Below are 24,880 nucleotides of genomic sequence, written 5' to 3' on the forward strand. Positions count from 1 at the left end.
TCGCAGCCTCCCCAGCGCCTCCTTCCCCACCGGCTCCTCCCCTGCTGGCATCAGCAACGCCTCCAGCGCGGTCTTCTCTGCCCCTCAAGGCAGCGGCTCGTTGGGACGGGAAGGCTGGGGGCCTCTGGCTCCTCCATCCAGATCCTTGGCCAAGCCCAACCACAAGAATTTCAGGCTCCCTTCACTCCGGCTCCAGCCAGTGCCTGCGATTGTCCAGGTGTGGGCTCAGCTGCCACCTGCTGCTGCTCTTGGGGCCCACTCCTGGGTGGGGTGGTCACCACAGTTCTGGTGTATATAACATGCAGCCCCCACTGGCCTTCTGTTCTGTCACCAGTAAAATGCGCTGCGTCCCTCACCAGGTCTCTGAGTATTCTGTCCACGCTGTTCTTCCACTAGACTGCCTTCTCTGCTCATCTCCCCAGTCTCCCTGCCTCTTGCCTCTTCCACATGGGCTCTGTGGTCTACAGAGCAGCTGGAGTACTACTACTCTGAATCCAGGGCTCTTTGTCCTCACCGTCCAGTGTATGGGATCTAAATGGGCAAGATCTGGTTGTTCATTCTTTCCTTGAGCACTCTGGGGAGGGTGAGGAGTCACTGCAGGAGGCTGGTGTGGCTTCACAGTTCTTAGCAGGGGAGGCTGGGCCATGCAGACATCTCTTTCCTCTCTGTGTTCTCTCATTTTGGGGAATGGAGAGGGCCTTAGGGGACAGAGAGTTTCTTCCCTTGGTGATGGTATCCACTTCAGTGGACATCCTGAAAGCTTTTTTCCCCATCTGGGTGCATTTGGGAAAATGTGAGCTGCTAGAAGCCAAGGCTGCAGGGATTTCCTGACAGCAGCCTATCTCAAAGTCTGACCCACAAGACCAGTCCATTGAGACACTCTGAAATAAAGGGTTCCATGCCCATGCCCATTAAATCTTCCCTCTTTGGAACACCTATTAGAGGTTCTGAGAAGTGCTGCAGCAAAGGAAACCTTTCTTTATCCCAGCATTTCCCACAGAGTTTCCCCTTTCCTGGGAAACAACTATTAGTCCTCAGAAAACACCCTGCACATGAGTACTGTCTGCATGCACTCTGGCCTCTAGATGTGTGCACCAGCCATGAAGGCCCCGTCACCCTGGCCTCTGCCCTGTACCACGCCCTGATAGAGTGGGAGTTGGCTATGGGAGTGCTGTCCAGAAGGACAAGGCTGGAAAGGACTCAGGAGCAAGGAGTCCAAGACCTTCAATTGTAAATGAGAAGACTGAGGTTCAGAGAGGTGGAGTGACTCACTTAGGGTCTTATAGCATGTGAGGCCTGAGCTAGGAATGGACCCAAGTATCCTGAGTCCAGAGCTCCCTCCACTTCCTCACACTGTCTCTGAGGTTGTAGTTGCTGCCCTCCAGGCATGCCCTACTTCCTGGACACCCAGAGAACACACAGGCTGTGGAATAGAATGTTTAGCTCTGCCAGGCCAGCGAAGCTGTGTTTCCATCCTAGACCAAAGCTGGAGTTTATTTCAGAGATGGGGAATGGTAGTTACATGAACAAAATATAGTGTAACTGGGGGTTGAAGAGATTTGGTATGGAAATCTAATTTCCAGTTCCACTCTGATGACCCAGGAAGGCTTTTTGAAAAAAGTGGGATTTTGTAGCTGTTGCCTCACTTCTGGGCAGAACTGTGCCTTTTCTGGTTGTTGTCGCTCTGTGGAAAAGGAGTAGGAGACACAGGTGGGGAGATTCAGTGCCTGGCCCAGTTCAGAGGGTTGGCACTATTGGAACATTCCAGACCACTTATGGGGCAGCCACTTCACCTGAGACAAAGCCATTATCAATGAATTCCTTCCTTCCTTCATTCAACCAGTATTTTTTTTTGCACCTGGCCAGTATGGGGATCATACACTTAACCTTGTTGTTGTAACACTGTACTCTAACTGAGCTAACTGGCCAGTCCTTTAAAATTTTTCTTTTTTTTTTGGTGCTTGGCCAGTACAGAGATCAAGCCCTGGACCTTGGTGTTGTCAGCACCATGTTCTAGCCAATGGAGCTAACCAGCCAGCCCCTCAATAAATATTCATAAAGTGTTTATTCTGTGTCTGGCACTGGGCTCAATTCTGAAGATGAATTGGTGAGCTAAACTCAGGCGTTGCATTGTCCCTACTCTCATTTTAGTTAAGGGAGCCCAACAACAACAACAAAAATATGGAACCAACCTAAGTGTCCATTGACGGGCAATGGGACAAGGAAAACGTGGTGTATATACACAATGGAATACTACTCAGCCACAAAAAGGAATAAAATTCTGCCATTTGCAGCAACATGGATGAGTCTGGAGAAAATCACATAAAGTGAAATAAGCCAGACAAGGAAAGAGAAATACCACATGTTCTCACTCATAACTGGGTACTAAGAAAGAAGAAGAGCAAGAAAGAAAGAAAGAAAAAAAGGGAGGGAGAGAGGATGGAAGGAAGAAAGAAAAGACCGCAACAGTATGTTGAACTTACAGAAGGAGAGAACAAACCCAAGGATACTAGAGATGGGGAGAAGGGGGGAGGCGGTTGAGGAGTAACAGGTCGGGTAAAGGGCATAAAGAAAAATCACAATTCATAATAATGAATATGCCAATAGTAAAAAATAAAAATTAAAAAAGAAAACAAACAAATGAATAAAGTAATTTTTGATTGTGATAAGTATATAAAGAAGAGAAACCAGGGACTGAGTTGGCGAAATGATAGGACTTATTAATGGATTGGATTGAGGTGGAGGTGGGTAAGGAAAAAGGAGGATTCAACCATGATGCCCAGTATCCCAGTGTGAGCAGTTGGGTGGTTGGTGCCATTTGCCAAGGAGGGAGGAGGAGGGTGGGATGGGTGTGGGGAAGAACTTAAAGAGCTCTGCTTTAGACAGGCTGGAGCTGCTCAAGAGGCAGCTGAATGAGATGTCCAGACGACAGCTGGAGATGTGAGAGTGGATTCAGAAGGGAGGCCTGTCAGGGCTAGAGAATCACATTTGGATGTCATTAGCATAAGGATGGTCAGAGTGGTTTTTAAAGCCATGGGAACTGATGAGTTCCTCCAGAGAGAGGAAAGAAAAGGGCCCAGGCTGAGATCCAAGCAAGCATGGCATTAAGAGTTAGGGAGAAGAGGACAGTCATTCAGGCAAGAGAGCCTGGTCCAAGTTTTCCACAATGCCTCCACCTAAGACATCCAGAGGTTTCTAAATTGGCTCCAGGGAAAGCTCAGAGCAGGCCTAGTCTTCCTTGGGAAAATGTCCACTGGCCTCAAGTCTCACACTCAGAAAGTGGCCTCTGTCCTTCGCTGCTTCTCCCTGGACTCTAACCTATGTGCACTGGCCCTTGCCATTCTGTAGGGGGTTCACAGGAGCCTCTATTATCCAATTAGTTCTCTCGTGGTGGGATGGGGATCTATGCAGCTTCTTCGAAGAGAGCCTGGATCAGGAGGATGAGTGGTCAAGAGGGCTATTTCTTGGTGGTGTCATTGTCCTAGAGCAATGGTCTGGGCAGGTGACCTTGGTGCCAGGACCTGAGACTAAAGGAATTAACTCCATGTTTGGCTGGATATTCTCAACCTGGCCCTGACCATTTCTTTTTTTTCTTTGTCGTTTTTTCGTGACCGGCACTCAGCCAGTGAGTGCACTGGTCAGTCCTATATAGGATCCGAACCCGCGGCGGGAGCGTCGCCACGCTGCCAGCGCAGCACTCTACCAAGTGCGCCACGGGCTCGGCCCTGGCCCTGACCATTTCTGATCCATGCTGAAAGCACCTTCCAGGGAACTTTACCTGATTCTGAGTGTTCCTTCTTTTCCTTTTGCCTTAGCTTTTATGTAATTTCTTTGTGCAATTCTGTGTAGATTTTTCAAATGCTCTGTCTACGGCCATACCACCCTGAACGCGCCCGATCTCGTCAAATGCTCTGAAGTTGCTGGGCTTAGATTTGCTTTTTTATACTTGACTGGACTTTTCATTCTTTGAGTAGGTGGTCAGAGGGTACTGTATTGCCCATCCTTTTCCTCTCCTCTAAGTCATGTTTTTTGCCCATAGGGAGAACTCACAGTGATTGCTGAATAATGCCTGCTTGTATGCCTGGGCCCTAAACTGGGATTCAGGGTCACTGGTGAAGAATTTCTTTGGCTCTCTCTGCTTTGTTCCACATTCTCTTCCTTGGGTGTGAAGTGGTATATCCTCTTGTGTTGACACAGGGAAACCAGTTTCTATCGCTGCACCTCACACTATCTGCCTACTCCCCCCCTGCACATCCCCCCCTGCCACCAACCCCCACTGGAAGGAATGCTCAAAAGAGCACCTTCCTGTTCTAAGAGCTTGTTGACTCACTGGTTCACCCTTCCCTTGATGTTAAGGAGACCAAGATGTATTTTTAGATTTTGTGTTATTTCTTTCTATTTCCTTCTGGGATACAGGCTACAGACCAGAGCAAGTATCACCGGTGATAGTGACATATCCACAAAAGACTCAGTTAAGGAAATATGGGGATTGTTTCCTGAAAGAATCTGAAAGTGGTTTGGCATCTGCCTTGTGGATAATGCTGACTTGACTGCAGATGATCAAGGTTTGCATATAAAGTTTTGGGTAATTTGTAGGTAATTTGACTCTTCTCTGTTTTGCTAGGGATGGATGAGATCAGCCAATCGTCAGAAATCTCATCTGCTGGGATTTGGGCTGCCCCTTTTGACTTCTCAGTCCCTTAGCCCAGCTGCATTCTCTTTCTGCCGACAAAGACTAGAAATGTGGACACCTTGCAATATTCTTGGGATGACTAAGAAACACTCTCTTAAGTTCTGAAAACACTTTGCATATTTTATCTCTACTCTTCACAAGCCCTTTGGCATGCAAACTACACAACGCACATCTCCACTGTGTCTAAGATCAAGCTAATCACCACTAACACTTCTGGCCCAGGCTGAAGGCTGAAGGAGAGTTGGTTCTCCTAGGAAACCACCGACGGAGGTGTGGTGGGAGCAATCTGATACCCTTGGAATCCACGGTGAGATTGACTGAACAGTGTAGCTCCATCAGCCTTCAGAGAAGCAGGGCAGGAAAGGATGGCTCTAGATGACAATAAAGCTGTGGTTCTCATTGGGGCTGATTTTTCCCCCCAGGGAACATGGCAATGTCTGGTGACATTTCTGGTTGTCAGACTGGAGAAGTCCTACTGGCATCTAGAGGGTAGAGTCCTGAATGCACTAAACATTTCTCAACCCACAGGCCAGCCCCCTCAACAAAGAAATAGCCAGCCTCAAATATCAGTAGTCCCATTGTTGAAAACCTCCACACCAAAGCAAGAGGTTATCTCATTCACTCTTCTCCTTAGGAGAGGATCTTTAGCTAGAGTGATATTGGTTACAGCTGAGCTGAATAGAGACACTTCTGAATTTGAGATAAAAAAGTATACATTTTTAGAAGTTTGTTTGTTCTAAAATGGGAATGCACTTTTATTCTGGACAGACATAGGAAGCAAATCAGGCAAGTGGTGTGGCCTTATGTGGCGACTATCAAGACCTGTGCAGAAGACCCATTTTAGTAAAAACCTGGCTACTTTATGCCTCTGTGCCTTTGGCCCTCTGTCCCCTTGCCAGGAATGCTCATTCACCTTCAACCATTTGGCCAGCCTCTACTCATCATTGAAGATCACTCACGTGCTGCCTCCTGAAAGCTTCTCTAGAACCCCCGCCACGGCACTGAAAGTCTGTGCTTCCATGGGACCTTGTTTACCCCTTTTTATCATGGGCCATATTATATTAAAATGAATAGCTTCAGTGTCTGTTCTCCATACTAGAATGGAAGTTACTTGAAGGGGTGACATGCCTTACTCATCTTTGTACCACTAAATGACCAGCATGATGAGTGAAACATCGCAGGCACTATGAACTTTACTGAGCTAACGAGATTTTGAAAAGGGTAGGGTAGACTTTCAAATGCAGTTGCTGTCCTGATAGATTTAACAAAAACAACACAATTAAACAACTAACTTTTTTTCCTGGTGCAAGTCATACACTGGGCATTTTGCACATGTCATCTCATTTAATCTTTACAACTGCTATAGGAGGCAGGCAGTAATTATCCTCATTTTCCAGATGAGGACACTGGGGCTTAGAGAGGCAGGGTGACATGCCTGATGGGAGGTGGCAGATTTGGCCTTGAATCTAAACCCTATACTGTCACCACTGTGTTATGTTGCCAAATGGGGCCGGCTGACTTCTTCTTGGTCTCCGGGACGTCTTCTCTTGTATGATCTCTAACCCTGGCATGTTTTGCTACCAGATCTCCGGAGTTTTGAGGAACCAAATCAAACCTGATGTTCATACATTAGCAGGAGAGGTTTCCACAGCTGATGTCCTGTGAGGCTGGGCAGGCCCACCTTCAACTGGAGAGTTCTTACCTTCAGCTGGAGAAGCCAGAGAGATTGATTGGTGGAAATACCTTGATAATGATGGGTGTTTCTCTTTGATACCAAAGAAGAATTCATAATGTTTAAAACTATTTTCATTAACATAGATTGATGCTTCAAGGCAGATCTGTTCATTACATTCTATGGCTGCGTTCTTTAAACATCAAAGTGGACTTTTCACTCTGGGATGGTATAATTTGACTTGCTAAAGTCCACATAGGAAAAAAACAAAGGATCCATGAATTTATGACAGGTGTTAGAGTTGGATAGTCTGATTAAAATCCAAGCTCATTAAGCTAATTGACTTGGGGAATTTAATTAACTTCATGTACTTAACAGTAAAATCTTAATAAAAATTCCGACTTTACAAAGTTTTTGTAACAATTAGAAATGAAACTTGTAAACAACCAAAGTCAGTGCCTTGTATATGGCAGACACTTAATAATAGCTATTTTTATATTCTTTCCACACATAGGCAATAGGAGTAAAGAGGAAATTATTTTCACTAAAACATAGTCCCCATACTTCTGAGAAGTATGCAGTAGCTCAATAAATGTTTGTTGATTGATGAACTGCATTACTGATAAGTCCCTGTAGTGGGAAACTGGCCTGGCCAGGAATGGAAGAATGGCTTTTATGTAACTCCCAATAAAGACACGATGATTTCTTGCAACTTGTTGCAAAAATCATCACAGACTTCAATGTTGCACTGACCTTAAACTGGAGTACCCCTAAGAACCCCTCCCTCCTCTTTGGTCTCCATACTAGTACCTTCTGGGAGGGTTTCATAAATTGACATCCTCACAGAAGCCACCATGTGCTGAGCACCTTCCCTGGGTAAGGGGCTTTCTAACATGACCTCCTACAGTCCCCACTGCAGGCCTATGAGGAGGATGTACTAACTCCAGTTTACAGAATGGGAGACTGAGGCCCAGATGGTAACAATCTGCCCGACGTCATGCACAACTGGGAAGTGGTGAGGCTGGGATTTGAACATGGGCTTATCTAACTCCAAGGCCTCCATGTTTTTCATTCTTCCAAGCTGCAAGGAAAGAGAGGTAGGAGATGCAGTCATTTGAGTTCCAGAATATTCAGCATGTCAACGAAAGATTAATGGCTTTTGGAAAGACCCAGCAAGATCCATGGCCGATGACAGATATACATGGACAGGAGAGTCAATCCTTAGAGCACCTGTCCATTTTTCAGAGTCCCCATGCTCTTCTCCCTGCTTCTTCAAGCCCAGGCCTCAGTCTGCTCTCAGCTTCCTGCTGTCTCACCTGGAGCAAGTGCTTTCCAAGGATCAGGCATTTCCAGGGATGAGGCATGTCTCCTTGACCTTATGCCCTAACCCCTTTGATTCGTCTATCTGCACATTCTCATCCATCCTAGATGGGTAGTTGAACTAGTGTTTCCCTAAGTATATTCAACAGCATGTTAATAGGGGTTAAGATAGAAAGCTTTTGTTAAGTTTGTTTGGGAAGCTCTGATTAAATAATAGTAAAAAGATTACTTTCTATAGGACTTCTTAGGGCTTTTAATATGGTAGAGAGCTTTATTAAAGTCCCAAGAAAGAGCTACAGAATTTTCAATTCCCTAATTTATTTGACCACAGAACCTTTTAATCAAGGCTTGGGGAATAGAATTCTGCCTTAGACAAGCCCTGGGAGAGATCTGAGTACCAGATAAAGATCTAGGAGTGAGCTGAAGTGTATTTTAATCAAGTGTAGAGATAAGACCAGAATTAAAATTGTGATTGCTAACAGCAAATACTTAGTAACAAAAGGATTTAGTTATATTTAGAAGTTTGTTTCTTTATCAAGCTTTAGCTCTAAAGTGAGTTTGCCCTATGTGGTAATATATTTTTACCATTCACTGATTAAGTGAAGTTATTTCAGTAGTGATGAGCTTTTATTTCAACATGGTAAAAAGAAGAAAAGAATGCTAATTCTTAGTCCAAGGGCAGCATAGCTGGAATGACTGTTCACTTTTTTTTTTTTTTTTAGATCAAATTAGTGATTATCATGAAAATGGGATCTGCGAATCTACATGTATAAAGAGGCAGCAACCATCACCCCTCGCCCCTCGTCCCATCCTCAGCAGATCCTGGGTGTAGAGGGATGTCTGCCACTTTGACCTAGAAGTAATGACTACTGTCTCATGATTCATTTCTCCACTCACAATTATTTTATAGGCAACTCTTAAGCCTTCTCACTGCAGTTGAATTCCAGAGAGCAATTTGGTTGGAGGAAATAACTCTACTTGGTGACAATTTTCCCTATTTTATAGGTGTGGAAATAAGGATCCAGAGTGCTCAGCCACCTGGCAACATTTACACGGGAGGTTCTGCAGGCGAGGGATTAGAACTCCGATTGCTGGCAGCAGGTAGCCTGTTTAGACAATACTGTTCTAGAAGATCCTACAGTCAGTAAAGGGAAATACTGCCAAAGGTGGCAACTCTGGATATTTCCAGCAGCTTCATTCAACTGCCAAGAAAACAATCCCAATCTGCTAAATAAGTTGATGCTTTGGCAGGCTCAGGTGACTTGGGAACCCAACCCAAACCTGTGTTTTTGTGATCTGCCCATCACCTCTCTCCATCACGCTTCTCCAGCATATGCCAGGGTGGCAGAGATGAGCCACACTTAGGAGGCTGCTACCTGAGGCCTCAGCACTGGAGCCAAGGGAGGGGAAGGGAATCGGAGGCATTGATGTCTGTCCTTGTTTGCTTTGGGCTCTCACCTGGGGCTTCAGGTGAGTCTGGCTCAGCTTTCTTCCCAGGGAGGGTGTTTGATCTTCTGCTTTTAAAGAAATTCCAAAGAATACCCAAAGAATACGAGTAAATACCTCACCAGGAGGGACTGGCATTCAATTGATAGGTGGGGTTAATGTCTCAAAGAAGAACCTGACACAGAATCGCCTTCGTAGATTATCTATGGATGGATAATATTGATTTAAAAATCCAAAACAGGTCTAGTTTCATTCTCCTGAATATGAATATCCAGTTTTCCCAGCACAATTCGCTGAACAGGCAGTCTCTTCTCCAGTGTGTAGACTTGGTGCGTTTGTCAAAGATCAGATGGCTGTAGGTGTATGGGTTGATTTCTGTATTCTCTATTCTATTCCATTGATCTATGTGTCTTTTTTTTTTATGCCAGTAACCATGCTGTTTTGGTTATTATAGCTGTGTAATATAGCTTAAAGTCAGGTAGTGTTATGACTCCAGCTTTATTTTTTTTGGCTCAGAATTGCTTTGGCTATTTGTGGTCTTTTCTTATGCCATATAACTCACTCAGCATTCGGGAAATGCAAATCAAAACCACTTTGAGATACCATCTCACTCCAGTTAGGATGGCTAATATCCAAAAGAATGAGAATGAGAAATGCTGGCGAGGTTGCGGAGAAAAAGGAACCCTCATACACTGTTGGTGGGACCACAAAATGGTGCAGCCTTTATGGAAAATGGTATGGAGGTTCCTCAAACAATTGCAGATAGATCTACCATATGACCAAGCTATTCCACTGCTGCGAATATACTCAGAGGAATGGAAATCACCATGCTGAAGGAATACCTGTACTCCAATGTTTATTGCAGCACTATTTACAATAGGCAAGAGTTGAAACCAGCCCAAGTGTCCATCATCAGATGAGTGGATAAATAAAATGTGGTTTATCTACACAACGGAATACTACTCTGCTATAAAAAAGAATGAAATACTATCATTTGCAGCAACATGGATGGACTTAGAAAAAATTATATTAAGTAAAATAAGTCAGTTACAGAAAGGCAAATACCACATGTTCTCACTTATTTGTGGGAGCTAAAAATAAATAAATAAATGAACATACAAACAAATGGTGGGGGGAGTGGGGAAGGAGACACAACAATCACAATTCCTTGAACTTGTTAAGACAAATGAACAGATATGATGTTGATGGCGGGAGGGGGAAGAGGGAGAGGGGAAAGAGGAATTGGTGAGCGGACATGAAAATCAACTACATTATATATTGATAAATTAAAAAAATTCCAAAAACATATTGCTGGACATTATGTATTTAAATTTCAAAATAATCCTGCAAGTAGGGTAGATGTTCCTTTTACAAATAAGAAAAGAGAGGCTCGAAGAAGTCAAGTACCTTGTCCAAGGTCATCACATGGTGAGAGGTGGACATGAGATTTGAACCCAGGTCTCCTGGATTCCATGATGACAGGCTTTGTTAGACCACAGCTACTTTATTCTTGTATGGCATTTTTTAATTTTCAAAGGACTTTCACTTCATTACATTCTGCGAGGCTCACCACAAACCAATGAGATAGGAAAGAGTTTGACAAATTAGAACATAGACTTAATGTGTTAAATCATGGCCTAAGGGTCACCCAACTCAACTCCATCCAAGTGCAGGTCTCACTCTCTACTATCCCAGGGTGGCTGTCTTACTCTCCACTCATATTCTGTTTCCTTTCCTTATCATCATTTGGTGAGTTTCTTAGGAGCGTAAAGTCACCTTGAGAATAGATAGCCAGGTCCTAACTTAAGTTATTCCCTTCTCCATGTCCCCAAGTAGAGTATTAGCAGTAGCTAAACACACAGTGCTTACTATGTATCAAGCACTGCACTAAGCATTTTATATTTATTTAACTTATAATGCTCAAAACAGCCCCACGAAATACCTGCTATTATAAGTCCCATTTTACAGTTGATGAACCAGACTCACAAAAGTTAAGTAACTCATCCAAGGTCAAAGAGCTAGTGAGTGGTGGAGCTGAGATCCAACCAGGTAGACTGGCTCCAGACAAGCTGCAGGGCAGAGAATTGAGAATTAGCTGCAGAGCACTTGAAATTGCTCAACTTCACATTTTTCAGACCAATCCTCTGCCCTAGACTGGCTTGTCCAGAAAGCATCCCAGAGAGATAGAGTGCTCACCATCAATTTGACTGAAATCCTGAAGATAGACCAACGACCTATTTCTCAGGGAGTCTGGAATCACTGCCTCCTGCTCTTGTCATACCATGTGAAATCTCATACGTAGACAACAACCTGAGAATTTTCTCTTGCCATGTGTGGTGTAACTGGGTGCAGAGGAGGGTTTGTGTGGTGATGGGAGACAGTTGAGATCTTAGAAGTTAGAGCAGTAATTCACCTGTGTACCAGTTCTGCCATCAGGCATCCTCCATCCCCCCACTCCCTGGCCCAGATGGAATAAATACCCAATGGTCTAGACCAGGTCTTTCCAAACTTCTTGGATCATAAGGATTACCTGGAGGGCTTGTTAAAAATACAGACACTCAAACCTTTCCTCTGAAGATTTTCTTTCATAGGACTGCAGTGGAAGCTGGGTCTAGATATTTGTATTCTCAGACATCAGTCATCAGACAGTTAACAAACATTTGTGCTGTGCTTGCCCTATGCTAGGAGCTGGACATTCAGAATGAGTAGTACTCAAGCCCTTCCCTTGAGAAGCTCAGGGCCTAGAGAATACTGGTGAGTAAACAGGTAAGTGTATGCTTTATGTCAGGGCCATGAGGGGGAAAGTACAGGGTATGGTGGGAAAACAGGGAGGTGTGTCTGACCTAGAGCAGGTGGTAGAGCAGGGAGGAGATCGTAACCGCCAGATCTGAGTTGGGGCCTAGGCAGAACACACACTCTCATCTTAAGATAAATTGAGCTTGAGCTGCTTCCACCAGCTGGCTGGAGGGTCCCCACATTCTGTGCCCCTTTTGCTTCTGGATCCAGAAATCACCTGCTGTTGGTCTAGGATGGAGGGTGGAGGGCTTGGTCTGAGACCCCTTCCCTGCACATATATTCTCCTCTTCCCAAGCCTCACACTTGCTTGCTCCATATCATAAGCCTCCTTTTTTTCTAGGGGCCAGACATGTTAGTTCTACTTCAGTTTCTTTCCCATAAGAGGCACTTCTCAGCTCAAACTCCAGGTCTGCTTAGATGGATGCCTTTGGCTGAGGTGGTAGCAGAGTGAACTCTGTGGGGTCAGAGTGCCTTTTACCTCTGTCCTGACTCCAGGCCCTCTCTGAAAAGTTGGTGACATGCAACAGAAGACAATGCCCCAAAATGGGAGAAACAGGCCGAGCCACTGCCAGAGCCTGTGAACACTCTGGGACTGCAAGGAGGGACCCAGCCCACATGGAAGAGGGTGGCCAGTCCTCACCCCTGTGTCATGGAGCTCAGTGGTTCCTAATCCCCTGGTGTCTAAAGCCAATTCATCTTGTTGGATTGGGAGCTGCTTGGGTTCCTAGGACCCTTGAGGAAATTACACAAAGGGAGGAATGAGAGCTGCAGTCTTTTGTCAACTGAGGCAAGTTTGGGTGATTAAGCTAAGAAAGCAAAGCCTTTTTGGTCCAGAGGATTATCTTTGAGGTGTGTTGAGAACCAAGAAGTAACTTGTCGCCTGTGAGGCAAACCAAACCCAAGATGACTCTCAGTTAATTGCTTGCCTCACCTCCTGCCAAGCCAAATTCCTTGGTATATAAAGGCCAGTCTCCTCTGTTATCCCCATCTTCTGTCTTCATCCTTCTCAGCTCCTGCTAAGTGATCATTAGCCCACCTCCAAGCTCTCTCACCATGAACAGACAAGTCTGCAAGAAATCCTTCAGTGGTGGGAGCCAGGGCTTCTCCGGCCGCTCTGCCGTGGTCTCTGGCAGCAGCAGGATGAGCTGTGTGGCCCGCTCTGGGGGAGCCAGCAGAGGGGCCTGTGGGTTCCGGAGTGGAGCAGGTGGCTTTGGCAGTCGCAGCCTCTACAACCTGGGTGGCAACAAGAGCATCTCCATCAGTGTGGCAGCTGGAGGATCCCGGTCTGGTGGCTTTGGTGGAGGGCGTAGCAGCTGTGGCAGTGGCTTTGGGGGCAGCTATGGAGGCAGCTTTGGTGGTGGCTATGGAGGTGGCTTTGGTGGTAGCAGAGGAATGGGAGGTGGCTTTGGGGGAGCTGGTGTCTTTGGAGGGGCTGGTGGCTTTGGAGAAGCTGCTGGCTTTGGTGGGCCTGGTGGTTTTGGCCCTGGTGGCTACCCTGGGGGAATCCAGGAAGTGACTGTCAACCAGAGCCTCCTGCAGCCCCTCAATGTGGAGATTGACCCCCAGATTGGGCAAGTAAAGTCCCAGGAGAGGGAGCAGATCAAGACCCTCAACAACAAGTTTGCCTCCTTCATCGACAAGGTGAGGGCAAAGACCAGAGATGTTGTGGAGGGTTTGGGCTGCCCAGGGAGTTGGTATAGAAAGATGCTAGTGGGATCTGCCTGACTTGGAGGAAGGGGAACTTGGCTCTTGTCTTTGTTTTGCCTTGGTCCCTACAGGACAGTGAATGTGCCTCTCTTGCTTCTTGGGCCCTGTTTTTCCAGCTGTGAAATAGGGGAAGGATTCCTGGTCCTAACTTATTTCTAGAGATGAGATGAGGGCAAATGAGGTGAGGGTCCAAGCACGTTCTCAGTTCTTTTGAAGAATGGAGCCTTAGCTACAAACTTAGTACAGTTAACTTTCAATTCCTCTCGAAAAGCAATTGCTTGAAATTCCAAACTAGCTGGTAATCAAACTTGCATAATTACCAATCTTGGGATTGCCTCTCACTGATGAGTACTGGCAGCTGACTTACCTTCCAAATGATGTTGTGCTTCAGCCAGTATGAAGTTGAGCTGTCCATGCAGAAGCAGAGAAGGGTGTGCTGGGTCTGTGGGGGAATGAGCCCAGGATTTAAAGTGAAACCTAGGTCAGCTGCAAGCTGAGTGACTGAAAGGAGGTCTTCAAATGTGAAACATCTAAGGAGAAGTTGGGCCTCATTGACTGTTTTCACTGCCTTCATGGAGATGAAAGAAGCTTACATCTAAACGATTACAAATAACTTTCTGAGCTCTTTTAGTTGTATCCGAAGGATCCTATAGACTTAGGGCAGTCCCGGGCTTGAGTCTTAGTTTTGGCAGTCAGTAGCCATGTCACTTTGGGCAACTTGCTTAAGCTCTTTGAGCCTCAGTTTCTTTATCTACAAAACAGGGATCATAACATTTCCTTTACATGTGGTTCTGAAGATTAAATGAGGTAGAATATGTGAAAATAGTAGGTATAGTGTAAACACTCAGCAAATTCCAGCTCTCCCTTTTCTAAAGCCGCATCCTTCCCAAATTTCAAAAAACGGAGGCAACTGCAGATTGAAGAACTGGGTTCATTATCCACCTGGGTGGCCCCACCTGCCCAACTCAAGAGGGTGACTCCTTTTCTTCCTCCCCGATGCAGGTGCGGTTCCTGGAACAGCAAAACAAGGTCCTGGAGACCAAGTGGGAACTGCTCCAGCAGCAGACCACAGGCTCTGGCTCCAGCCCCAACAACCTGGAGCCTTACTTTGAATCCTACATCAGCTTCCTCCAGAAGCAGCTGGATTCACTTCAAGGGGAAAGGGGGAACCTGGAGGGAGAACTGAAGAACATGCAGGTCCTGGTGGAGGACTTCAAAAAGAAGTGAGGGCCCCAACTGCAGAGTTTCCCCTTCTGGAAATTAGCAGGGAGGCGTGGTCCTAATTTGGGATTTCAACTATTCCTGACTGAACCTTCAGTCAATACTCTTGGATGGATTTATTGAGTGACGCATGATCAAGTAGAAGGTGGTGAGAGGGTGGGGACTGAGACTGCTATGTGGCTGAGTATTACATAGTTTTCAGTCTCCATGCAGGCCTTCTCCTATACCAGCCCAGATAGAATAGAGTCCTCCCCGAGTTTAAAGCCCTTCAGGATGGGTAGCCCACCACATTTCACTGTATAAAGAATCACCTTGGAACCTTGGTGATTGTCAAAATTCATATTCCTGTACTTCAGTACCAGATATCCTGAATCAGTAGATGTGGGGCAGGTCCCAGGCGTGCAAGTATTACTGAGCTCCTGGGGATTCTAGGCAGATGCTCCAGGGCTGCACTTTGTAAAGTTCTTTTCAATGTGTCCTGTCCAATTCCCTGTCTCTGCAGCTTCAGTCAGCCTCCTCTTACATCTTCCAAGGTATAGTTCACACCCTCTGAGGTCTGTGCGGGGTACACTGGGGCTACCACGGTGGGAGGAGCTCTAGACATCCCCAGGGGTCAGAGCCCACAGGGACAGGTATAGCTCCTCTGGGAAGGCCCCATTCTAACTCAACTGCACAAACCTGGTGGGCACCCGCTCTGTGGCAGGCTCTGTGCTGGGCTCTGGGAATCCAGTGGCAACTCAGATTCACATTGCCCAGAAGGCTTTTTTCTCCTAGAATCGTTCCAATTCTTCAATCTTCATGAAATCCAAACTCTTGGCAGGAGATTAGTCCCTAACAGGTAGAAATCCCACAGCCTCGATGCATTCAGAAGACATGAGTTTTATCCCAAAATCCTATAAGAAACAACTGTAATTAAGGAAAACAGAAACAGAGAAAACTGAGGCAGAAATACCTGGTGAGAGCAAATACCAGTACCTCTGGGTCCCCTATGGGCACGTTGTGCTTTGCAAAGTCAATCAAAGAGCTCAGGCAAGTAGTTGACCCTGACTGCCCACACCTCTGCCTGTCACCACACTGAGAGAGAGGAAGGTGAGATAGCACTCTGAGCTCTGAGGGGTCACTGGCCAGGACCAGCTACATAATTTTTGGGACTCAGTGAAGAATGATGCAGGACTCTTGTTAAAAAATTGTTAAGAACTTCTAGATGGTACCAGCAGAGCATTAAACTGAGTGTGAGGACCTTCTGAGCCCAGGGTACTGTGTAACTGCACAGGTCACATGCCAGGAAGTTGGTTCTATCTCTGGGAGGAGATCCTGCACAAATGCTTGGGGGTCCTTATCACTTATTTTCGCTTCTGAAATGTCACTGTCCAAATGTGTGCCTCTTTCTGTTCCAGGTATGAAGATGAGATCAACAAACGCACTGTGGCAGAGAATGAGTTTGTGGGGCTCAAGAAGGTAGGTGAGCGGGGAGAACAGATCCTTTCTGGGTGCTGCCCCCCTGACAGGGAGTGCAGAGCTAGCTGCTCTGGGGCTATGCTGTGTGTGGGGTTTACATTTTTGGAAATGAGGTGTTTAATAAGGGTAGTTGCTCTAAATACATTGCCTGTGAGGAAGACATCTTAAAATGCTATTATGATTAATAAGCTGGTGAGTAATGTGAACTAATAATGAGCGTTTTATGTGTAGCATTAATCAAGATTTTCAGCCTACAAATGTACCCTGGATGTTATTAATGATACCAATCCACACATACCTATAGCTCATTTAAAACAGTCATCGTAAAGATGAAGTAGTGAGAATACTCTCATTTTTATTCAGGAGGCTGGGTTTTTGGTATTATATAACCAGAATCACATTCATATTAGGTAAATGTGATTTTTCTACCCTAAAATGGTTACTCTGTGCCTGGTTCATCTGATTTGTATTTTGTTGAAGCATTGGGGTTTGACTCATCAAAGCAATTAAAAGGGAGATGTTTCTTTTTTTGATTTTCTTTCTCTTAAAAGGGAAGGTGAGAAGTTACAATTAGGAGGAGGGCTGGGGGAGGGGCAAAGAAGAGCAACGAGGGCTGAGGAAAGAGCCGTGGTGGGAGGGGAGCAGAGGGTCATTCGCTGGGTTTTTGATCTCCCCTTCAGGACGTGGATGCCGCTTACATGAACAAGGTGGAGTTGCAGGCTAGAGCGGACAGCCTGACAGATGAAACCAACTTCCTGAGGACACTCTATGAAATGGTGATTCCTTGGTTTCCCAAGCTCCAGAGCTCTCCTGTCTGCTTCCTCCAAAGCATACTTCCCAAGCATAACTTTAGTGGACAGTCAAGCAGCAGTATGCTCCCCAAACCAGCAACAGGGCTCAGAACTTAGCTCTGGCCCATCCAGAAAATGTTAACTTAGCTCCCCCAGCCAGCTCCCCCAGCTTCCCCTGTCCTCAGCCCATTTTGCTCCACACCTTCCCTCTGGCTCCTATACGAGCATCGCAGCTGACTTCTTCATAATACTCCTCCCTTTGGTGGTCCCATGGAAACCCACACACAGTAGGGCTCACTGGCTGGTATTTTTAGGCTGACAATCTGATTATATTTGCATATTTCTTTTTTCCTTTACCTTGTCTGGCAGTCTTTATTTAGGCTGTAGCCAGGACTGAAATGTAAGCTTATTTTTCTAACTGTCCCACTAGCAGCCCCATCCTTGGGGCATCTCTGCTACTAGAGGATTCCCAGTATCTCCTGGGGCCAGAGGATTGTAAGTGACCATCCATGTTCCCTGCAGGAGCTGTCCCAGATGCAGAGCCATATCAGTGACACATCTGTGGTGTTGTCTATGGACAACAACCGGAACTTGGACCTGGACGGCATCATTGCTGAGGTTCGCACTCAGTACGAGGAGATCGCCCAGAGGAGCAAGGCCGAGGCTGAGGCACTGTACCAGACCAAGGTGAGAGCCCTCCCCTCATCCCTATATTCTAGTTTTAGGTCCTGATGATCTTCATCAAGAATGTGCCAACACTTTGCAAAGCCATGCTGACCAGTTTTTTCTCCATCAGCTTGGGGAGTTGCAGACCACAGCCGGCAGGCATGGTGATGACCTGAGGAGCACCAAGAGTGAGATCATGGAGCTCAACAGGATGATCCAGAGGCTGCGGGCTGAGATCGAGAGTGTCAAGAAACAGGTGGGTCCAGGCTTAGTGGACAGATCCTAAAGGTCTCTTGGCCCCGGTGAGAAGGAGGAAGGAGAAGCACAAGCTTTGCTTCTCTGCCACGTGCTGTCTCTGTCCTTTAAGATGTTTCTCTTGGAGGCTGGGCTTCTTGGAATGCCTAAGGAGAGATGGTTGTCCATTATACTTTGCCCAGCAAACTGTACTGGTGGCCTTAAACACTCAGCTCTCAGCAGGATCTGCACCCAGCTGAGCTATTTAAAACACTGTTCACATAACCTTGATGGCTGCTCTGTATCACTGGAATGAAGTGATTAGGCAAGGGAGTTTTTAACAGTCTTGCAAGAAAGACCGGAGACTAAGCAGACCACTACTACTTTTACTGGCTACGAAAGCAAATCAGTGCACCTTTTCCTGATGAGAGATGAACTAATTTCAATGGGCCAAATTAACCAATTGCCAAACTGACTTCCGTTTTCTGAGAATTGGGGTTTCTAAGAAAGGGAAGGGCGGTGGGAGGATGCCGGATGGGAGGAAGAAATCTCCTCACAGGAAGGATCAGGTGTGTGTTTCCTGGTCACTATGCTAATCAATCTTCTATATTCCCCATCTCAGAATGCCAACCTTCAGGCGGCCATTGCAGAAGCTGAGCAGCGTGGGGAGATGGCCCTCAAGGACGCAAATGCCAAGCTCCAGGACCTGCAGGCTGCTCTACTGAAGGCCAAGGACGACTTGGCCCGGCTGCTGCGTGACTATCAGGACCTGATGAACATCAAGCTGGCCCTAGATGTGGAGATTGCTACCTACAAGAAGCTTCTGGAAGGCGAAGAGTGCAGGTGAGGGGCTGTGGGGTCAGCATTCTCCAGATATGATTTTAGAGTGACCTTTGATAATGAATAAAGAGGTCAAGATGATAAGGAGAGGACAACTCAGACGAGGGCAAGGAGTCTCTTGAATGACAGAGTTAAGGATTCAAGCCCCACTATTTTTTGTCAATCAAGATCATTCAATTCTCTAACTTATCATGGACATGAATATTGTATTACATACCTCTGTGATCCTTACTACATGCAATGTATTAGGACAAGTGCTTTGCGGTTATGACAGAAGTTACAGACCAGTGCTGCCCACTGGAACTTTCTGAGATGACAAAAATGCTCTATACCTGTGCTGTCCAATACAGTAGCCATTGGCCACTTGAGCATTTGAAATGTGGCTAGTGGAACTGAGGAACTGAGTTTTACACTTAATTTAATTTTAATTAACTTAAATAGCTTCATGTGGCTAGTGGCCACTATATTGGACAGCTCAGTGTAGACAGTCCTGCAGCCCCCCATCCCTGAAGCTGAGTCCTCATGGGGAGGTGGGTGACACATACACATTTTTGAAAAATAGCACATCAAGTGGCAGATAAAGGCCTAGAAAGTGCATATCAAATACTAAGGGAGTGTCAAGGATTGAGATATCTTTCTGCTGACCCTCTACCCCACGCATCCTGTGTTCAGAGCTTCTGTCCTCAGGCAGCTCCCAATCTGAAGGAAGAAGCAGAACCCACGTATGAGAGGAAAAATACTTCTTATGAGTCTCTATGGAAGAGTGAGAGTGAGGATGATGTTAAATGTACTGAGAGTCATGGGATGAGGAGGGAGTGGTTAACCCCAGTGGGCACATGATGGCAAGGTGTGCAGACACACTCCGTGTCTGGTCAGATACGTGAACATGCTGCTCCATGAAGAACAGCGCACAGGAAGATGGGCAGTGTGAGTGGGCTGTTTTCAAATTCCTCATGTGTTGAGACTCTCATATTTTCTCCACCTTGAACAACCATCACCACTACTACCACTACCCCAGGAGGGCTCACTGGGGAAGCCTTCCTGGAAGAGGAGGTGGAAATAAAAAAGCCAGGCTTGGTAGAGAAGGGGAAGGGCATGCTAAAGTGGGAAGATGGTCTCAGCAGGGGATGAGGGGTGCAGACAGTCTAATCGAGCAGGGGTTGCCTGGAGCAGATATTCTTTAGGGCAAGGGAAAAGAAGGTAAGAATATGGAGAGATGAAGTGTGGGTGGGGGAAGTCTTGGAAGTCTCAGCTCCTGAAGCAGCCTCCTTTTTCTGGGGAGATATGGTCATGGACACAGACTTGGAATAGCTTTTGTTCTCCCAAGAGCTTGACCTCTAGTAGGGCAAATGGGAGAGTGTGGCTCCCAAGATAATGAACCCTCAGCTCTTTAGCTATTGACACATTGCAGAAATAATTCACATCTCCTTCTCTTCCTTTTTAGGATGTCTGGAGAGTGTCAGAGTGCTGTGTGCATTTGTAAGTAGCCCATTCAGAAACCTTCTCACTGGGTTGTAAATAGGGAAACTAGAAACATCCTCACTGACTGACCTTCAGGCAAGAGGGCCTGAGCCATCCAATGAGGCCAGGCCACCTGACAGCATCTAGGTCTCAGGCCATGGCCACACACTCTGCCCCTAGTGTAAGCTGGCAACTTCTCAGGCCAAAGCCAAAACACTTGTGGTTTTGGTGAGTGCCCTAGGTTGCAGAACCAGAAATTTCTGCTGACACTTCTGGTTCCTGTTCTTGGGAAGGGGCACCAGGGGGCCAGGCTCACTCTCACTGTTTGCAAACTAAGGCCTTAGAGAAGGTGAGCCTCCTTCTCTATGTCACACAGCAGAGCAGGCTAGGGATGTGATACAGACCTGTGTCTTTCTTCTGAATTGAGTGCCTGTTCTCCTGTAGCGGTTGTCAGCAATGTCACCAGCACAAGCAGCAGCTCCAGTGGTGGCCGTGGAGACTTCAGAGGGGTCAGTGGCAGCAGCAGCAGTGGCTACAGAGCTGGCAGCGGCAGCAGCAGCAGAGGCAGCAGTGGCTACTCAGGGGTCAGCAGTGGCTACTCAGGGGTCAGCAGTGGCGGCAGCAGCAGGGGCTACCAGAGTGGCAGCAATGGGGGCAGGGGCGGCAGTGGGGACTACCAGAGTGGCAGCAGTGGGGGCAGGGGCAGCAGTGGGGACTACCAGAGTGGCAGCAGTGGGGGCAGGGGCAGCAGTGGGGACTACCAGAGCGGCAGCAGTGGGGGCTATCAGAGCAGCAGCAGTGGGGGCTACCAGAGTGGCAGCAGGCTTGGCAGTGGAGGCAGCAGCCCCGTGAGCCAGAGTGGACTGGGCTCCAGCTCTGGCGGCACCCAGACCTCTGGAGGCAGTAGCTACAAGTCTGGCAGTGGAGGCAGCACCAGTGTCCGCTTCTCCCAGACCACCAGCTCCAGCCAGCACTGCTCCAAGTGATCCTCCTGGCTGAATCTCCATGCCCACCTGCTTCTCTTGCAGTCTGTAAAGCACTTCCCACTCTGCTTGGCATCAACAGTTGCATATGGCTCAACCGCTTTTCCCCAAGTTCCCTGGAGAAGGGGCTGAACTCCTGGATCCTCCAATGCCATGTCCTCTCCTAGGCCAGAGAGGTGCAGCTACTAGTTTGGGATGATGGTGCCCCTGGAAGAGCCCCTGCGAAAGCCCCTGACTTAGGACAGTGACACCTAGTCCCACCTTCCAGTGGGAAGCCAATCTGGGCCTTGCCCTCTCTCACTGGGAGTCTCAGTACCGCCTGAGGAAGGCAGTGCAATGGGGTCAGTGCTGGAGGGTGGAAGGACAAGAAATCCAGGCTGTCAGTTCCCAGGGATCCCTCCCCATATCTGGGCATCATATTCTAACTCACCTCTGTCTCCTTAATTCCTTGAGCTGTAGATGCTCTGGTAATGAGCATGTCACACTTTCTTTTCTCAATAAATTGCATTCTATTTCAAATTCTGGTGTTTGGATTTCATTCAAAGAGTCACAGAATAAACCAAGGTTCAAGAGTGGAGGGAAATCAGGTGTGGGGTTGATCTTCCAGAAGTTCAGTAGTGGGTATTAAGGACACTGAATAGTCTTGGCTTCTTCTTTATCCATTTGGTTAGGTTCTTGTGACAGATCTGCCCAAGAGTATTTATTTTGTTTAAATGGAGACTTTCCCTACTCCTAAGGAGGTCATCCCATGCATCCTCCAGCCTCTGAGCAGGTCTTTGTGATCCAGTCTTGGAAAAAGAGGGTTGTGCACTTCATCAAGGGAACACATTCCACTGGAACTTCAGATCTTTTGCTCCACGCCACCCTAGCCAGAAACACAGAAAATTCTCTCTGCAAACACAGCTTCTGGGGTCTGAAAGGGGTCAATACATAACACTCCCTTTTCTATGCCCAGGTTCTGAGACAATTAAAAAATAAGACAAAAGAATAAGCAGATGCAGTGCAATATTACCTTTATTACCAACATGGTTTATACCTCGGGTGGAATGGGTTTGCTATTACAGGACCTCAGGATGAGGCCAGGCTTTCCATCTGGGCAGAGACAACATAAGGCTACTGCAGCCTTCCCTATGGGGTCAGACCCCTCAGGGAAGACAGAGAACATAGGACAGCAGAATACAAGCTTGCTGTGGACAGCCAAATCCTAAGAGACGGAGGGGCATTGCTCTGCTTGCCCAGCTCTTCCTTCCAAATTCACCAATCAGGTGAGAGAGAGGGTGGGAGTGTTACACTGCGACGCTCACTCCAGGCGATGTAAAATAAAGAATGGGGATGATGTGTGCCTACCCTCCCACCAGCATTTCCCAGCCACTCTCAGAAAGCTGAAATTCAAACCGAGGGAGGACAGGGGTAATAAAGAAGCCATTGAAGGAAACTCAGGAAATTGAGAACTTCAGGGAGATGACATTTAGGGTTTGTGCCCCTTTCCCCACCCTGCAAACCAATTCCAGCTGCATGCCTTTGAGCATGGTAAAATATTGATTTGTCAGTCACTGTAGATAATGTATGAGTGCACTTTAAAAAGTTTGTGGAAAAACAGAATCAAAAGATAATATGAATCTTTCCATGAGCATTTTGAAGTACGCTCGTGTGACCCCTCCAAAGTCAGATCAGGGCTGGACTGAGACGGCCCCTGTACATTTGTCTGATGGTCCAAGGAGAGCGCCAAGGCCTGGCTTCCATATTTCTAAGTACAGGATAGGACTTGGCTTATCCCATCTGATCTCCAAAGTACAGCTGACCTGGCCTCAAGACTTGAAGAAGAAGACATTTACAGTTCCTATACTTCAGAGTTCAATAAATCCTTGCCCATCTTTTCAAGGCCTGAGGTAGCTCCCTTCCCCACTTACCCTTGGCACAGCTCTGGGTACTTGGAACAGGGGTAGGCAGTTCTGAATTGCTGCTCTTAATGGCAAGAAACATTACCAACCCCAGGAAAACACCCCAGGAGCTCTGCTTCACATGCGGCCTAACTTAATGGGAAGAGGTCGATTGTCCTGGCTCAACCCAGCTGCTCAGTAGACTGTTATTTTCCATGTTGTTGACACAGGAACATGTATGCTGAGGAAAGGCATCTTCTAGGTGGAATGCTTTACATGATCTTGTCCCAGAGGAGTCTCACTCTCAGAAGCATCTAAGAAAGATGTCTTTTGGCAGGAACACTAGGGTATCTGAATACAAAAAGGTATTTTAGGAAAATTAGAGGTCTGTGGAGGGTCAGGTAATTATCTTTTTGATTCATCAATACTTAACATTAGGGAAGAGCTGCGGAACAGAGTCAGTCTTTCCAAGACGTAGCCTTCTGTCATTACGAGCAGAAGCCTGTTCAAGCCTATTAGGCCCATAATGTCCAGAAGGCTCCCATCGCCTGAAGGTGGGAGATAGTGCTGCAGATTGTTCTGGGTAACCGGTGTCGAAGATGTGTTGCACAATGAAGTCACCACTAAAGCACTGCTTAAATCCGGTCCTGGGCCTTCTTTTTCTGCTCTGTAGTCCAGAAACATCTCTTTAAATGCCAGAAAGTCCATAAACGTGAGCAGCATGTGGAATACGTCATCAGCCACTTCATCATTATGATGCTTTAACGTTGCTGTGAAGCCGCCATGTCGAATTGGGGAATCTGCTCCAGCAGCTGTTCTTCAATGTAGTTTTCCACCAAAGAAAGGTATTCATTGAAAATAGGTGTGTAGGTGAGTTTATTCTCTTCCGTGTCTTCAAACTCCAAGTAGTATTTGTCCATGAAATTTCTCTGCAGTACCTCACACTCGGTATCCACGAAAATGTCCTCTGTAGATCCAACCACAGCATCAAATTCGGCTTCCGAGGAGGAAGAGATGGACGCGTGCAGCTCTCTTCCTCTGGGGCTTCCGTCACTTCCGCCCCCGTGGCGTGCATCCAGCTTGGGGAGAGGGTGGGCAGCCTCCGACCATCCCGGAGCCCAGGCAGAGGCTGCTCACTGCACTGCGGAGTCTGCGCTTGCGCACTCTGCCCCTCATGCCCGCCTGGCCCTGTTACTATCCTCTGCCACGTGCTGCCGGTTGTCACCATGGCTGAAATCATTATCATTCTTAGTGAGTGCACAATATTACTGTGTATGGATGCAGCACATTTTTATGCCCATGTTATTTCTACCTTTTCCACTATAATAAACGTTGCTGCAATGGACATACACGTCTCTGAACATTTGCCCTATTCATTCTTTAAGATAACTTCCTAGGGCTGGTCCCGTGGCTCACTCGGGAGAGTGCGGCGCTGGTAGCGTCGAGGCCGCGGTTTCAGATCCTATATGGGGATGGCCTGTGCGCTCACTGGCTGAGCGTGGTGCAGACCACACCGTGCCGAGGGTTGTGATCCCCTTACTGGTCAAAAAAAAAAAAAAAAAAAGATAACTTCCTAGATGGGGAGTTGCTGGATCACTTAAACATTTTGATTTATATGGTCAAACTGGTTTCCAGAAAGATTGTACCAATTCATACTTTTACAAGTAATGTATAAGACTTCCTGTTTCTCCTCAGTCTTATGAACACTGTGG

The 24,880-nt window shown here is 46.8% G+C and overlaps 1 protein-coding gene and 1 pseudogene across 1 annotated transcript; one reads left to right on the forward strand and one right to left on the reverse strand.

Annotated features, from left to right (window-relative positions):
* Positions 1-12,980: 12,980 nt before the first annotated feature.
* On the forward strand, positions 12,981-21,291 carry LOC134360341 (keratin, type II cytoskeletal 2 oral-like). Its single transcript, XM_063074587.1, has 10 exons — positions 12,981-13,568; positions 14,637-14,857; positions 16,253-16,313; positions 16,994-17,089; positions 17,627-17,791; positions 17,901-18,026; positions 18,627-18,847; positions 20,289-20,323; positions 20,750-20,889; positions 21,118-21,291. The coding sequence occupies exons 1-10, from the start codon at positions 12,981-12,983 to the stop codon at positions 21,289-21,291; spliced, it is 1,827 nt and encodes a 608-aa protein (XP_062930657.1).
* Positions 21,292-23,573: 2,282 nt separating this feature from the next.
* LOC134391701 (ADP-ribosylation factor-like protein 2-binding protein) lies at positions 23,574-24,344 on the reverse strand (annotated as a pseudogene).
* Between the last annotated feature and the right edge of the window lie 536 nt (positions 24,345-24,880).

This window comes from Cynocephalus volans, chromosome 12 (assembly GCF_027409185.1).
Source record: "Cynocephalus volans isolate mCynVol1 chromosome 12, mCynVol1.pri, whole genome shotgun sequence".
Taxonomy (NCBI): Eukaryota; Metazoa; Chordata; class Mammalia; order Dermoptera; family Cynocephalidae; genus Cynocephalus; species Cynocephalus volans.